The 16798-nt window shown below is 41.0% G+C and overlaps 2 protein-coding genes across 2 annotated transcripts; one reads left to right on the top strand and one right to left on the bottom strand.

Annotated features, from left to right (window-relative positions):
• The first annotated feature begins 5196 nt into the window (after positions 1-5196).
• On the top strand, positions 5197-8917 carry gdf10a (growth differentiation factor 10a). Its single transcript, XM_072676950.1, has 3 exons — positions 5197-5667; positions 6387-7288; positions 7691-8917. Exons 1-3 carry the CDS (start codon positions 5334-5336, stop codon positions 7880-7882), a joined length of 1428 nt encoding a protein of 475 aa, XP_072533051.1. The 5' UTR covers positions 5197-5333; the 3' UTR covers positions 7883-8917.
• Positions 8918-12003: 3086 nt separating this feature from the next.
• On the bottom strand, positions 12004-16157 carry znf488 (zinc finger protein 488). Its single transcript, XM_072676948.1, has 4 exons — positions 16038-16157; positions 15461-15685; positions 15046-15277; positions 12004-14039 (listed from the first exon to the last, which is right to left on the bottom strand). The coding sequence occupies exons 2-4, from the start codon at positions 15674-15676 to the stop codon at positions 12949-12951; spliced, it is 1539 nt and encodes a 512-aa protein (XP_072533049.1). The 5' UTR covers positions 15677-15685; positions 16038-16157; the 3' UTR covers positions 12004-12948.
• Positions 16158-16798: the final 641 nt, after the last annotated feature.

The following is a 16798-nucleotide window of genomic DNA, read 5'->3' as shown; positions in this document are numbered from 1 at the left end:
CATGTTTAATCTACGATTCCACTTGGGTGCTGAAAGTATGCAAAACTGTAAAGAGAGCAAAGGGAAAAAAAGTGGATACACACAGCGCAGCCATTCAGGCGTACATTTACTGTAGCATTTGAACTGACTGTTCCATTGATTGCATGATGGTCTAAAAGGCCCAGCATTTTGAGAATGAAGTGATTGATGAACAACCGGATAGAGTAAAGCACTGCAGGGCTAATTGTGCTTCCCTCAAATTGCCATATAGCCAATACAAACTGGGAAGGGCAAAGACAAACAGAAGGCCAGCCAATAATTTACTTACTCCCTTTCAGACATAGCTTGCCATTTCTGACAGTTACAGATGGCTGTTTAATATATATTTGCACCAGTGCCACGCTCAATGTGCAGTCCCAATACGAAACTTAGAAAACATGTCATTATCTGGAACAACCACACACTCCCTGTGCGGCCCTTAAAGTAACATGTGACGATCAGGGTATTATTAAGACAGTAGGCATGATTTCAAAGTATTTTAACAAGCATAATTGTCAAATTGTCAAATTAACCTTTTAAAGTTTCTTCACACTCTCTCTACACAGATCTCCACACAAACATGGTTCTATATGGAACCAAAACTATGGCATCACTGAACCTAGAACCCTTTGTAGCCCTTTTATTTTAAGGAGTGTACATGTAATATGTAGAGCATATGTAAATACCTAATTGCAAAAAGTGGCTTGAATTTAGTAGAAAAGTAAAACAAATCATAGCTCAACTGGATTCTTAGTAATCGCAATAATGATTTGCTTTTCTTGGACTGTATATGAAAATACGGATGTTGGCATGGCTGTGAGAGAGCATAAAAGACTTGATAGCATTCATTTGTTCTTTCAATAATAACAGTAATGGGCTTATAATAATTCTTTCACAATAATAAGTTAGGTCATAGAAAAAAAATCAATATTGTGGTTTTCACCACATACTAAACCAAGCTTTTGTGTATTATGAACACTTTACATTTAAAAAAACCTCTTACTTACTGCTCCTTTTACAATTACTACACAAACCACAGTGACCATTTCAAAGGCCCGAGCTCAGTTTAAGAGACATGCAAGCATAACAGTACCACTCGCCTCTAAATCTCTTCTATAAACAACATGCTCTTAATTCTGAGTGGTTTACCACACAGCAAATGACAGAATATTAAAGTATTTCAAAAACTGCACTTCAAGCTAGCATTTTCCCTAATGAAGCAAACAGAGATGTAAATCAAAATAGAACAATATTATTTTAATTAAGTAGATCAGATTAGAGATTTAAGAACAATACCAGTACTGTTCGAAGATCTGCTTGTGAATAATGTCAGGGAATTAAATATCACACTTCCTCTATAAACATGGAAATATTTGATATAAGTAGTAAATAAGTCTGCATCGGTATTGCATTCATGCCTGACAGATACGGTTCTCACAGGAAGCTCATCACAAGTTCTGTGAAAGGATGGAAAGACCGTGTCCAAATTGGAAATAATAGAACAATTTACAAGACTATGGGGCCACTAGCTGTTTGGTAATAAGCAACAAACATATTACGAGTATTAGTCCCACTGAGACTCCTTCTTAGCCAAGAATCGTCTTGGCAATAGAGCTATTTAACAAACCATTCACATTAATGGAAAAAAAAAAAACAGCATGCCAAAACAGGGCAACACTTTCATAGGTACCACATGCTGCTGATCAGTTCCGTTCAAGAATGGAAGATCTTCCATGACCCGGAGTTCATTTGAATTCCTTCACCCCTGTACTCTTTTCTTTGTGTTTGAAAGAGGTGCAGTATTCTGAAGCTTAATAGCTCAGCCTACCCACAGTTCGACAATAAAAAGCTGCGAGGAAATACAGCGAAAGGAGTGTTAGCTCCCCCCTTCATGATTTATTTTCTGATTCACTCAGTAACAGTGTCCTAGTGGGCAGGGTCTCTAGAGTTTTACTGCAGATTTAAGACACATTCAAGTGTGAAGTGAAAGGGAATCTCCAGTGGGCTCCCCAAGGGCCAGAGGAGGTGTTTAATGGTGCACTGCCACTGAAACGGCCAGGCCTCGTTACAGCCTCTCTACTGGAGCCCAGAGCTTTCACAGAACTGCATTGTTGGTATGGCGCTGCCGACGCGCCAAAGGAAAATAAATAAATAATAAATAAATAAAGCTAGAGGTGACTGGGCCATTCCCCTGGTGGGGTGTCATAGACTGAACGCCATCAATGAAATCGGACAAAGAGGGCCGAGCACATCTGAAAATAAAAGACTGTTTTTATATTGGCTACCGCATTTCAGCTTAAACCATAAACATGCAACACAAAGGGCTGTTGTAGTACGTTCACTACACTCCATACTCTTGCTGGGTTCCCTGAAGAACCCTTCAGCGGGTGGAGAGTTTAAGAACTGTAAACGGCACGTGCAAGATGTGTTTTTTTGTAGTTATTTAATATAAAGCTTCAAAACCTTTTGCAAGAACTGTACATCCATGCATCAAAACACAACAGGGCGTCAGTATTATAAAAAACCATCTTGTACAATTAGGTAAAATGAGAGTGTGAAGGGTTTACAGTTTAAAAAATCTTCAGAGGGTGGAGAGTTTCAGAATATTTATTAAATGATACGTGCAAAACGTGTGAGTTTTTTTATAGTTTAAAGTATCTAGATCTAATATAATGGTTCTAAACCCATAACCATGAAACCAATAGTTCTTGGGTTTTCTTTCCTACAAGAACTGGAGGCCACATCAAGTCATGCTCTCACAGCCAATAGGGTTCTACTGTATAGAATCAGAAAAGGTTTTATGATTGATTCTATGAAAAATGCAGAACCCATTTTGGTGTAATATAGAAAGAACCATTTAACAGTGCAAAGAACCATTGGTGAATTCAAGTTGTCACAGTGCTATGAATATGAGGTTCTATACGTTGTCACAGTGCTATGAATATGAGGTTCTATACGTTGTCACAGTGCTATGAATATGAGGTTCTATACGTTGTCACAGTGCTATGAATATGAGGTTCTATACGTTGTCACAGTGCTATGAATATGAGGTTCTATACGTTGTCACAGTGCTATGAATATGAGGTTCTATACGTTGTCACAGTTCTATAAATATGAGGTTCTATACGTTGTCACAGTGCTATGAATATGAGGTTCTATACGTTGTCACAGTGCTATAAATATGAGGTTCTATACGTTGTCACAGTGCTATGAATATGAGGTTCTATACGTTGTCACAGTGCTATGAATATGAGGTTCTATATGTTGTCACAGTGCTATGATTACAAGGTTCTATACGTTGTCACAGTGCTATGAAAATGAGGTTCTATACGTTGTCACAGTGCTATAAATATGAGGTTCTATACGTTGTCACAGTGCTATGAATATGAGGTTCTATACGTTGTCACAGTGCTATAAATATGAGGTTCTATATGTTGTCACAGTGCTATGAATATGAGGTTCTATATGTTGTCACAGTGCTATGAATACATGCTTCTATATGTTGGCACAGTGCTATGAATATGATGTTCTATACGTTGTCACAGTGCTATGAATACATGCTTCTATACGTTGTCACAGTGCTATGAATATGAGGTTCTATACGTTGTCACAGTGCTATGAATATGAGGTTCTATATGTTGTCACAGTGCTATGAATACATGCTTCTATACGTTGTCACAGTGCTATGAATATGAGGTTCTATACGTTGTCACAGTGCTATGAATATGAGGTTCTATATGTTGTCACAGTGCTATGAATACATGCTTCTATATGTTGGCAAAGTGCTATGAATATGAGGTTCTATACGTTGTCACAGTGCTATGAATATGAGGTTCTATACGTTGTCACAGTGCTATGAATATGAGGTTCTATATGTTATCACAGTGCTATGAATACATGCTTCTATATGTTGGCACAGTGCTATGAATATGAGGTTCTATACGTTGTCACAGTGCTATGAATATGAGATTCTATACGTTCTCACAGTGCTATGAATATGAGGTTCTATATGTTGTCACAGTGCTATGAATACATGCTTCTATATGTTGTCACAGTGCTATGAATATGAGGTTCTATACGTTGTCACAGTGCTATGAATATGAGGTTCTATACGTTGTCACAGTGCTATGAATATGAGGTTCTATATGTTGTCACAGTGCTATGAATACATGCTTCTATATGTTGGCACAGTGCTATGAATATGAGGTTCTATACGTTGTCACAGTGCTATGAATATGAGGTTCTATATGTTGTCACTGTGCTATGAATATGAGGTTCTATATGTTGTCACAGTGCTATGAATACATGCTTCTAAATGTTGGCACAGTGCTATGAATATGAGGTTCTATACGTTGTCACAGTGCTATGAATATGAGATTCTATACGTTCTCACAGTGCTATGAATATGAGATTCTATACGTTTTCACAGTGCTATGAATACTCATTGCTTATACTAAAGAACCACTTCTTTAAATTTGAGGGACTGTTTACAAACATTTGTACTAGACAAATAGAGTCTGCCAATAAACAACATCTTAATGATGAGGCAGGTAAACCAGACTAGTCTATCTCAGCATTCACTCCTGCACTCCCTGCTTTACTCTTCATTTACTTGCACAGCTCATCCATTTTCTATATATTTATTTCATTTTACTGTTAGTGTAATAACATAGTTTGGACTTTAATCACCCAGCCTTCACACACACCTTTGCACATACACATATTTGTATATTGTTGTATTTACTGTACTTATTGTCTATGCACCCAGTCTCGTGTTTTGTCTATTGACCTACACTATTGTATGTCCTACCTGTTCTGCACCGGAGAACCTTTACATGCCTGTATTAGTATAATGACAATAAAGCTGAATTGAATCAGTGTCTGAAATGCCTACACTGTCCGCTATAACCAAGATTACATGGAAACAGTACTTCAAGCACGTTTCAGGCATCAGAACACGTTCAGCACTTCTGAGGTCACCGTCATTACCGGGCTTCAGGTTTCACGCGTGGGCCAGAGTTTCTTCTGGAGGCCCACCAGAGTGTGGGGTGTGCTGTGGCCCCCTGTATCTCTCCACTTTCTATTGGCTGACGGGCGCTGACGTCACCGCCTCCAGCAGCATATGGGTCGTCCCACGCTGTGTGGCGCTCAGTAGAAACAAGTGCAAATTCAACAGGTTGACTGACACACATCGGAATAGGCGTTTGGGAAGCGGCTCTGTTTTAGCTTCAGAACGTCGGTGAAAGGAAGGGGGAAAAGGGCTGAAACGGAAACGGTATAAATGGAAGATACTTTCTCGGCGAGATTCACCGCGCATGGTCAAACTACTGAGCGATTTAAAGAGCTTTAGTGCTTTCGGACCTCGTCACGTGCTGTTCATTAGAAACCCAGTTCGGTTCATGCCCCCGTTGTGCTTTAGGTATTTTCACATGGCGCTGAAATGCTTTATTTTGCTGCACCTGCTGGTGTCTTCGGTCCGCTGTGCATCAGAGTCCGTGTTTGGAGAAGCGCCCAGTGCTGAAGAGCGCAGTGACAGCGCGACGACGGACATGGTGGAGCAACACATGTTCAAACTGTACGAGAAATACAGCAGGGAAGTGCACGGACCTAAAGAGGGAAACACCGTGAGGAGTTTTAAAGCAATGCCTGGTGAGTAGCTTTCGTTTAGGTCCAGTTTTATTGTTGGTATGGATGCTGATGCCAAGGGTGCATTCTCGTACTGTGGAACCCAGAAAGTGACACTGCATGGGTTGTATAGCTGTTTACTTCTGGGTGAAGATGCTTCTGACATTTGGTCATGTCTCTGGCAGAAAGACCTACAGAGATTTACTGTAGAATGTCATTGATCTAAAAACTGCACATAGCTGTTGTAGGTGGTACCCACACCCCCCAGCCCATGCGAGTATTGTGAGTACACTCTTAAAAAATAAAGGTGCTACAAATGGTTCTTGGAGTGATTCCATAAAAGACCCACTTTTGGTTCCATAAAGAGCCATGCTTGTAATAGAGGTGTGTGAATTTGAAGAAGTGCTTTTACATCAAGTGAAGCTTCTTTAGACCTTTAAATGTTACACTCATCTAAACTGCATTCTAGCAATTTTCCTAGAATTTTCCTGACCTTGATCTTTTTTAATAATGGTTTAATTAGTAAAAGTACTTGATAAAAGCTTATGAGTGAGAGCATATTATTACGGCATTCTAAGCAGCCTCATAAAACATCATGTCCATATGGTTCTAGTTGCTCCAGGAGTAACATATCACTTCTTTGTGTTTCCTCAGAAACCTGCAAACTGAACAAAAAGCCTGTTGTTCAAGTCCATTTTCATAATGAATCTGTAACTCAGCAGTTGCTCTCCATTTCCCTACAGAAAACACGGAGCAGAGAGTTCTGTACCAGCTGAATCTAACCTCCCTCCAAGAGTCTGAGGTGATTCTCACCACCACACTGCATTTCTTCTTCGATAAACGCCCACGTCAGAGGTCCTGGTTCTGCAAGCGCCTCAAGAACCCCTCCTGCCGCATCCAGAACCTTCACCAGTTGCCTTCCTTCCGCATTCTTTTCCGATGTCCTTCATCTGGTTCTTCTTTGGGCTTGTTGCTCGGGCACATTACCTTTTACCCTCACAGAAGGGGGATTTGGCAGACCAAGGATGTGTCTCCAGTTATTAAAGAGGCTAGAAATAGGAATCAGCTCGTTATAACACTGGAGTTTGACTATGGAGAAAAGTACCACAGGTATCAGGACCAGCTCTCAGCCTCCAGCTTACCATACATGCTGGTGTACGCCAATGACCTGGCCATATCAGAGCCCAACAGTGTGGCTGTGAGCTTACAGAGGTATGACCCCTTTCCTACAGATGAGCAGACCACTCGCTCTCCAAATTCTTCGCCTGACTTGCGAGTCAAGCGGGACTTGTATTTTTCTGACCCCATCCAGAACAATGAACTCCCTGAGGTGGAGTATGACAGTTTCAAGCAGCACGATTTGTGGGAAAGCACTTATCAAGCGCTAAAGCCAAAGCCCTCCAAGAAAGAGCGGAGAAAGAAAGTTCAAGAGCACGCTGACAGACTGAACAAGTCTCAGGTTCTCAGCTTTGATGAGAAAACCATGAAGAAAGCAAGGAGAAGACAATGGAAAGAGTCTCGCAGCTGCTCCAGGAGGTACCTGAAGGTTGACTTTGCAGACATTGGCTGGAGCGAATGGATCTTGTCCCCTAAGTCCTTTGATGCGTACTACTGCGCAGGAACATGTGAATTCCCCATACCTAAGGTCAGCAAATCCCACAATACGCTGGTCAGAAGGACCTCACGTATGTCAGGGCAAATAGTTCAGACATATTGAAGTATTTAAAAATGACTTAGAAAGACTCTTGTGGCCAGGAACTGTGAACAAAGAATCCCTTCAGAGGGTATTCAGTTCCAGCATAACTCAAGCACACAAGCTTTATGTGTAATTACATTCACATAATTTTAACCATAATAGTGTTTTAGAGGTTTTTGGATTTCATTTCTTTCCCCATTCTTGAAATAGACCAGTTAGGGAGTTTTTCAGAATGGCTGTATGGGAGGTGTTAAATGACATCGTTTTCTAGAACCTCTCATAACAAAGCAAGATTCATTTGCTTCAATTTAGGGTAATTTTTTTTTACATTTTCCATCTTTTTCATTGCAGGTTGTTCGCCCTTCCAACCATGCAACTATCCAGAGTATAGTGAAGACGGTTGGTATCGTTCCTGGCATCCCAGAGCCCTGCTGTGTACCTGATAAAATGAACCCCCTCAGCGTCCTGTTCCTGGATGAGTCCAGAAACATCGTCTTAAAGGTCTACCCCAACATGTCTGTGGAGACGTGTGCTTGTCGATAGGCCTGAAGGTCATTGCATTGCTGACAGATATGTGTTGTGGTTACAACACCAGAACTAAACCTAAAGAGGCATATTGTCTGTTATGTTGTTAAGGACTGTGCTCCCTCCATGTACACTCTTTATCCCAGCTTATAGTTTTCTATAAGTTGCAACAAAGTGGACAAACAAATTCCTTTTCATCTGTGATGTGTGTTTCATTCTGGAAAGTCCACGAGAGGACCACGTGTGTAAAAGACGTGGTTTAGATGTTATTGCATTGCTGCTTTCTTTGTACATAAAACAATGAGCCATTATTTAAAGATGGTTCTTATTCACAGTGATGGTTCTTGTGATGGTCTACACAGTTGTACCACAGTAAGGTTTGATAAGCGCCATATAGAAATTTCATGGTGGAACATGAGTTCATGTAAATGTAGTTGGAGTTAAAATCTGTCCATAGTGTAGCACTTCCAATGCAACAGAAAGCCCATGTTTAAGTAAACAGAGTACTTGGTTTGAGTTACTTTAAATGGCATAAAATGTAACACACCTTCAGAACTGAGCTTTCATGTGAAGTGTGTATCGGATAGCATTGGCAGAAATCTAACTCTTAAGCAGTTCAGTCTCAAAACTAATAAAGACACTCAGAAACCAGGCTCTGGTTTCATGACTATTAAGCATTGAACTAACAGTAATCCACTCATATTCAGAAGTTATATTTGGAATATTTCCAAGTGGATGTGTATCATAAAGTAGACTACTCACCAAGGCCACTGATGCGCTAAATCCTCTGGGAGTTTGTGTTACTTTTAGAGGCGTAATACAAGAATTCAAAGACTCCATGGTGGATTACGAGGAGAATGTTATTGCTCTTTTATCTCCCTATTCCGGTCTACATAATAGTATTTAATAATAAGTGATATAAGTATGAAATATTTTGGGTGAATGTGTCTAAATGTGTGTATATAAAACATATGATGCCTTTGCTTCCATATGATGTATTTTAGAGGATGTATTTTTGTACATTGTGTGTTTTAAATTATGAAATGAAATTAGCCATATGTATAGTAAAATGTAGAATAAAAATACAAACTGTGTTACTAAAAGCCTTGTTATTATATATGTGTGTGTGTGTGTGTGTGTGTGTGTGTATTTTATTATTAATACACATGATGTTTTGTAATGTACCTCAACACTATATAAAGATCCCTAAATAGCACATAATGAGAGTTAACATCTATGTTTCTGTAAGAAAGCACCAATTTGCACTTTACATCAAAGGTGACTCCTTACTTCCCCCAGTCTCCATTTTAAACCAGCCTCAAGTACAAAAGCAGGATGTTCACATTTCCCCCTACAAATGATTTCACTCATTTCAAGAGCATACTGTGGCTATAAACCCTGCAAAAAAGAAAGGTAAACTATGTATATATATACATATATGGTATTTAGCTGACACTCTTATCCAGAGCGACTTACAAGATGACTTACTTGTATTACAGAGTTGGGCCAATGTAGTGTTAGGAGTCTTGCCCAAGGACTCTTATTGATGTAGCGCAGCATAGTCACCCAGACCAGGAATTGAACCCCAGTCTCCCACATGGTGTGAAAGCTCACTGGAAGGTAGTGGTGTTATCTGTTGCACCACACAAAGGGTTCTTTGGAACAGTACCATAGAAGAACACCTTTTGATATATGATTGATATAAGTAATCCTTTTTGTAAATGAGAAATGCGTATGTGGTAAACCTTTCTAATGTTTACAAAACCTCAGCATAATGTAAAGACTATAATAATTAAAGGTTATTCCTAAAATTATACATCCAAGCTAAGAACCGTAGGAACATTCATTTTTAAGAGTGTCAGACAAAAACACTCCCTCTTCCAATAATTATAAAGAAACCAGAATGTCAGGACAGCTGTTGCTTTATTTATTGAGCCTGCATTACTATATACTGTTTTACCCCTCCATGAGTCTGCTAAATTTTTATTTTTCTTATTTTAGTCTAACTGCCAGGAACCGCTACCCACTAAAACCACTTAGAACCAGTGGCAAACTAGATGGGATCTGTAAGAGGGAATTCCCAGTCTTGGGAAGTACTTTAAAATATTGAGATCAATTAGTTTACACCAGTGTGTAAATACTACACAGTTACTGAAAAACAATATTTAGCTTTCCAAATTGGGCCAAATCAATTAATGCCTAAGAAAGAATCTGTTGTGAGCGGACAGAGAATTTTCTGTATACATCTGAAACAGCTCTTTCCTCAACTGATTAGAGTCTGCTGAAAACAGCCGGGTCACTAATCATGGCAATATTATGCTGCTTTTTCACTTGATTGTTTGATCTTCTCGCAAAATGACGACATGTAGACGTTTTACACAGAGGCTGGAAGTTTGACTTCCCCATGAACTCTCTCTCTCTGAATGCTTGCTTACTACCCAGGACTCGCCTCATTTACCAGTCATAGAGGTGGTTTGTCAGTTTAGTGAGGAAAAGCCTCTGGATATTTTAGATGTACATAGAAATTCTTTAATGTAAGGCAGACATTATAGCTGTATGTGCCACATAGAACTGCTTGTTTCCTAATTAATGAGTTAATGTGAAGAAGCCTGCTCTGTCCTGACACTCGCCAACACTTCTGCAGACATACTACTACAAAATTAACTTAAGGGCGCACTCTACAGGACTATGAGTGTCCTGCAGGAACATTTATTTACACTTTACAAAACAATTCTGAAACTCATTTATCAAGAACTTTCCCAATCACTGAGAATATGGGTAAGACACAGATGTACCCTGTATCTGACAGCCTACTCTTAAAAGTAAACATGCAACAAAGGTTGGAAAACAAATTTGATTTCACAAAGAACCATGTTTGTATTAGAGAAAAATGTGTGTGTGTGTGTGTGTGAAGAAACCTTTAGGTTGGCTTTTAAAAATCTGAACATAAAATGACAATTCTCACACATATTTATTATAAGTATTACGGCCACCAATATTCACCTAAATCTTTCTAAGAATTTTTCTACAAATTTAGCTTATAATCTCTTATAATAATGAATCCCATTGTCCTTTCAAACTGAAGAAATCTCGAATGATAAAACCATGGTGGAGATTCAGAATCTTCATGAAAACTGCATGAAAAAGCGGGTTTTAGGAAGAAATTTCTTTCTAAGAACAGGTGGTAAACCAGGCCTATGGTTCTTTATCAAAAGTGTTTCTTTAGTGGCATCGCTCACTTGCTTTATTTTTAAGCGGATATTAAATATGCAATTGTAATTGATTTATGGAACCAGCCACATATTTACAATTAAGTTGCATATTATCAGACTACAATAAAAGGTCTTATCCTATGACAGTCTCAGACATATGAGACGGCAGCTAGACAACCAACCATGTAATGGATGAGCATGCCAACTCATCTGTCCTTAAAGACAACTACTGTCGAGTACACCAAAATATATACATCCACCAAGATTTCCAAATGACCTATGTTAAACAAATACAGCTTTAGCTGACATTGTTGTTTCCAGGCTTAACTGCTCTTCAAACGGTTCACTTCAGATAATTCATAAAGACAATGGCCTATATTTCTAAACTGTCTAATTAATTGAAGGGTATGCCTTTTACTGACCTATCTGACCCTCTGTAGCTTCAGCTCCAGTCTTGTGGACTCTGTAAGTTCTTGGCCCCATCACACCTGATTCAGTGCATGTAGGGTTTGATAATTAGCTGCTGGGCTGAATATAGCCATTAGGTACACTGAGCACAAAGGGTTAAATTCAGTATGGAAGATAACAATAGTCGAAGTTTGATTCCATATTTAAAAGAACCATCTACTAGCTTTCTCCCTGAACCTGGCACATTCAAATGGGTCTTTGAATTGCCATTGTTTTATAGAACCACTGCCTGTATTAAAGAGTCCTTAAGGACTACTACCATTTAAGCAGTAGTGTTACTTATATTCTTATACCTTTAGACATAAAGTCATTATATTTAAAAAGTAATAACCCTAAAAAACTATTGTGATAATGACAATAAAACAATGGCAAACACACAAAACATCACAGAGTGAAATAATTTTAATCACAAACTACATATTACTATAAAACAAAAACAATAAATACATATTCTCTGTCCTCTGACATGGTGGTGATGAAATCATCATTAAACAAGTCCTAAATATTTAAAAGATTTTTTTATTTTTTTCATATAGTGCAACAACTAATACCGTTAGAGACACAGCAGCTCTACTCACTGAGTCAGCAAATGGTGAAGGACCTTTGTCTGTAATAAATGCTAGAACTAAATGGTTTAGTCAGGCTGTTAGTGAAGTTAAAGAAATGTTTTGGACACTATCAAATGTATCCCATCTTTAATATTTACATTTACTGTTCCTGAGATTTATAAGGCACGGTTTCATATGGTCACACATTGGATATAGCCATGCAGCTCTATGGATCTCTGTGGCCATCTTGTGGACATGCTTCGCATTGACATGAAGTTCACTAGCGGTGCCAAACGGCTGAAGACTACTAGGATTACTCAATTCAACTGAAAAAGGTCATTGAAAAACATAACCTCCAGCAAATGGTCAACATAGCCAAGTATCTTAACTTTCCAAAGATGGATTGTGTTGGTAAGCAACAACCTAGCTGTTGCAGCTTGAACATGAAAGCTCTTATTCTCACAGCTGACACACCAGCCTGCTGTTGATGTTCTGACAGTCTATGCTCATCAGATAATCATCAGGCCATACCTGAGCTGGAACCTTGAATTTTGCAGAGCAGGGGGTCGACCCCAGGACCGGAGCCAAGAACCTAAGGCTACTCGAAGTATCTACAAGCTCAAGCTGATCACGTTCAGTAAGACCTAGTAAAGACCATGCAAAGAAAATGAGCTACAGGCTCTTCCAGAGCAGCACTTACAGTAAGTGCTCATGTCCTTGTAAGTAGGCCTGTCTCTGCGGGTCTTCTTTAGTTGTGAACTTTTCCTTTTTCTTTGATAAGCGCATCTCAGCACAGACGCGTTAAAGGCAGCTATGCGGCTCAGTAGGAGGCAGTCACGCTTTCAGTGACTTCTCTTCAGTTGTGAGAAGTCATGTGCCGTGAGAGGTGATGGCGCTCGCGGAAGTACTCGTGGCAGATTGGGCACGTGAGCTTCTCCTCCCTCCGCCTGCGAGCCTGAGACTCGGCGGCGAACTCCTTCTTGTGGTGCGACCTCATGTGCAACACCAGGTCGGAGGTCATGCGGAAAGAGAGGTTGCACTTGGCGCACCAGTTCTGCACGGAGACGCTCTGCAGCGAGCCGAAGGTGGCGGGCAGGAGGGTTAGCGAGGAGGCGGCGCGCAGCTGCCCGCTCACCCCGCCGCTCCACTGCTCTTGCGCATACGGGAGCGGCGTGGCCGCCATCGTTTGCGCACCGGCAGGGCCTCCCTGAAACAGATGGGAGGCCAGCAGGTTCCTGTAGCCGACGGTGGTCTTGGAGCCGAACGTGTCTGAGACGTCATCATGTAGCACGTCGTGCGGGTTACAGAGTGGCGGACCCGGATGTTGAGGGCCTTCAGTGGTGCTTATGGTGCGCTTGTGGGGTTTGCAGAAGGCGCTCTTTTGCTGCGCATGCGCAGTACCGGGCACCACTAAGGAAAAAGCGCTCGAATCGGATGGGAGGGCCGCGTCGGCTTCCACCTCCGCGCGATAGCTGGAAATAGACGGGCTTTCCCTCCTTACATCCACGGGCAGGGAAAGGTGGTCTCTTTTCGGTTCTGAGATTTTCTTAATTCCCGCAAACTCGCTATTCCTGCCGCTCTTCAGCTCGGAGGCTGGTTCGATGAGGCTGGCTCGTTTCTCGTTCGAGTCCGCTGAGCTGTGGCTGTGCGTCACGTTGTTGTGGTCGATGTTGGTCTTCTCCAGTAAAACGGGCTTTCTGCTGCGCGAGCTTGGCGACTCGTCGTGTTTGCGTTTTCGCGACGTCAGTGCGTCCTCTGTTTTCCTCTGCTCCACGTGTTCCAGATCTCTGGCGATGTTGTGGAAGTCGGTGGTGACCCGGCGCTGTCGCTTCTGCTCTGCGTCCGCGCGCGTCACGGCCGGCTTGACTTGTGCGCACAGAAAGCGACAGTGAGCGAGGAATGGGTTCTCGTTCCTGAAGGCCTGACCACATCTCCCACACGACAAACCTGCAGAGGCAGGGGCGTTAGAGTTGTGTCGATCTGATATACTGTTATTTTTCCCCTTTCTATGTGGCTGCATAGATCAAATAGCCTAACAGGAAAAAATCGTCTGTTTACGTCGCCCTATGTTTGATGGGAATCTAGGAATAAATAAATAAATAAATAAATAAATGTAGATAATAAGGTAAAATCACCTCTGATTGGTCTAATTACTTCTTGGATAATTATTTAATATGATTTTTTATCACACGGTTTTTATTTTTTTATATCATTAAATTATGATGTTTCCATAGTTATGTTAATAATCAGTGGCTCCAGAGTGCCACAAAAAATTGCTAGACTTCTAAAATTCAAAGTTTGGACAACGTCTAATTCCAACGTCAAATTGGCTTATGACAGTGATGACAGCTGACATTGATATTTTGTTGTTTTTAAGTTGTGATGTTGAAGTAGGCAACTCGAAATCCAACGTCTTCCAAACACCATAAACCGACGTCTTATTGACGTAAATAAGAACATTTAATGAGGTATGGTGACCAAAACCCAACGCCTGCTAAACTTCGTAATGTTAAAGTCCACATAACGTTAGACGTTGATAAGTTAAAGGCATGGTGTTCAATCTCAACGTCTGTCTAATGTTAAAGCCTAATGCCAACCCAAAGCTGTTTTTAACGGACATATGACTTTGATTCCTAGCCAGAATTCAACCTCTGTACAATGTTGAGTTTTGACATCAACCCGTTTTTATTTTTTTATTTTGTTGCTGGGAAGTGATGAACCTTATAGCATCACCACTGGATCAGACTGGTTTTCAACCAAGGTCAAATATCTGGATCATTTAAACGTTTAAATATGGGGATTAATATAAAGTTTAACGTCAGTGGGACTCACTTGGATAAACAAAGGTGCATAGAAATCTGTGTACGTCTGCTGTATTTATATCTTAACCGTGTTCATTTATTCAGTATAAAGCTCAGATCTGACCCTGAAAAGCACTGCGATTACTTCTCACCTTCTGCCACAGCGCGAGGTTTAACATCACTCAGGCCCAGAAGATGGGAGAGCTCCTCGTCGTACCACACGAACAGCTCCTCTCCTCTCCTCACGTGGCGGGTAGTCCTAAAATACAGCTGCCCTGACTTCAGGAAAGCCTCGGTGTTTTGCTCGGCTGTGTTCATCGCAGCCTGCACCAGCCTGAGCCACGGCACCACCAACGGAGAGCTCCTCATCGCCTCAGGATCTACCTGTTGATGAATGAGCACATGCCCATAAGACTGTTGTGTACATTGAATAGTGGGTTTTTAGGCCGTATACCTTTAAGAAATAATGCAGGCAATAGATTTCATAAGTAAAAATGTCTTGTGTCTTTTGCACTGTACATTTTAATACATGCTGATATTCGCTGATATTCCGTGCAAACAACTCACCCTAAACACGTAGGATTTCTCTCTCTTGTCGAAAGACTTCAGAGCAATGAAAGCTATGGTGTCGTAGAAGGTGTTGTGGAGGATGCAGGGTCCGAAAGATGCTCCAGCCGGGATGTCCTGGGTGACTTGTACACTGGTGAACAAATCCGTGGAGTGATGATGGAGAAACTTGCTGTCGTTAGTCCACAGAGAGCGAGGCGTGAATGTGTGCTCCATCACCAAATCCTGAGAAGTGACCGTCAGTGATTAGGTTGAGTAGATCAGCAGACTAATGATGGTCAGTAAGAGTAACAGTCAGGCCTGGACTACAGGCAACATTAACACCCATCAGTAGCATCGTGCATCTACTGTAAATCGCCTATATCCGGGTTGCTAGCTTGCTTTTATACGTGGATTATTATTAATCATCTGCTGAACCGTTGAAAAGCCTACAGACAATAATTCATATTAAATTATGAAATATTTCTAATGTCGATCAAAATACGATCACTTATTGCTCACGTGGACCTGCTGAATACTAGCTAGGCTACTAATTACTCACATTTATAATGAAGAAAAGTGCAAGAGCTCCACTTACAGATAGCCGTTGCTCTGAGCAGGCGGTGTGTGTGTGTGTGTGTGTGTGTATGAGAGAGATCAGCGATGTCCTCTAGTCCGAGCTCCGCGCTGAGACTGAGCGCAGCGGCGTGTGTGTGCGCGTGCTGTGTGCTGCTGCTCGCAGCCTCTGTGTCTCCGCAGCTTCAGTCTTTTCAGGCGGACTAATTAGAAAAGGGGGCGGTCAGGGCTGACCAGTGAAATCGCCAATAAGCAGCTCCCAGAGGCAGTGTACTGTCTCAGCTCAAAGGCAGACAGCAGGCTGCTGTTCTCAAGTGATTACAATCTTACTAATCAAATCCAACTGGGGTAAAGGCACACGGATATGTATAGGCCAGATAAATCTAATATCTAAAATATACAACCAAGGGTTTTCTTATAGTTATTATCATTACAGCTTTATCTGACCAGAAGCCACAGCAACGCTTAGCAAATGAAAGGGCAATAGAAAGCAAACGCCCTTAGTTTGCACACCCTGTACTAAATGATAAGCTATTTTAATGCATGTGATCACAGTAGATTTCATAAAACCTGCATTATAGCTTGCATTGTGTGCGCGCGTGAGGAGGAGGATTGCGATAAAGGGAAAATCACAACGCCTTATCCTGCTCGTCAAAAATTACGGTTGTAAAGATAAAGATGTTTAAGCGGCTACATTCACAGACAGCCGAGGTGCGCGAGATGTACCCGTAAAGTCAGAAACGATCGTGATACATATTAAACGTTGTTTCGTGTTATTTTCTG

The sequence above is a fragment of the Salminus brasiliensis genome, chromosome 4, assembly GCF_030463535.1.
Source record: "Salminus brasiliensis chromosome 4, fSalBra1.hap2, whole genome shotgun sequence".
NCBI classification, from domain to species: domain Eukaryota; kingdom Metazoa; phylum Chordata; class Actinopteri; order Characiformes; family Bryconidae; genus Salminus; species Salminus brasiliensis.
This window is presented reverse-complemented; position numbering and strand designations above follow the sequence as displayed.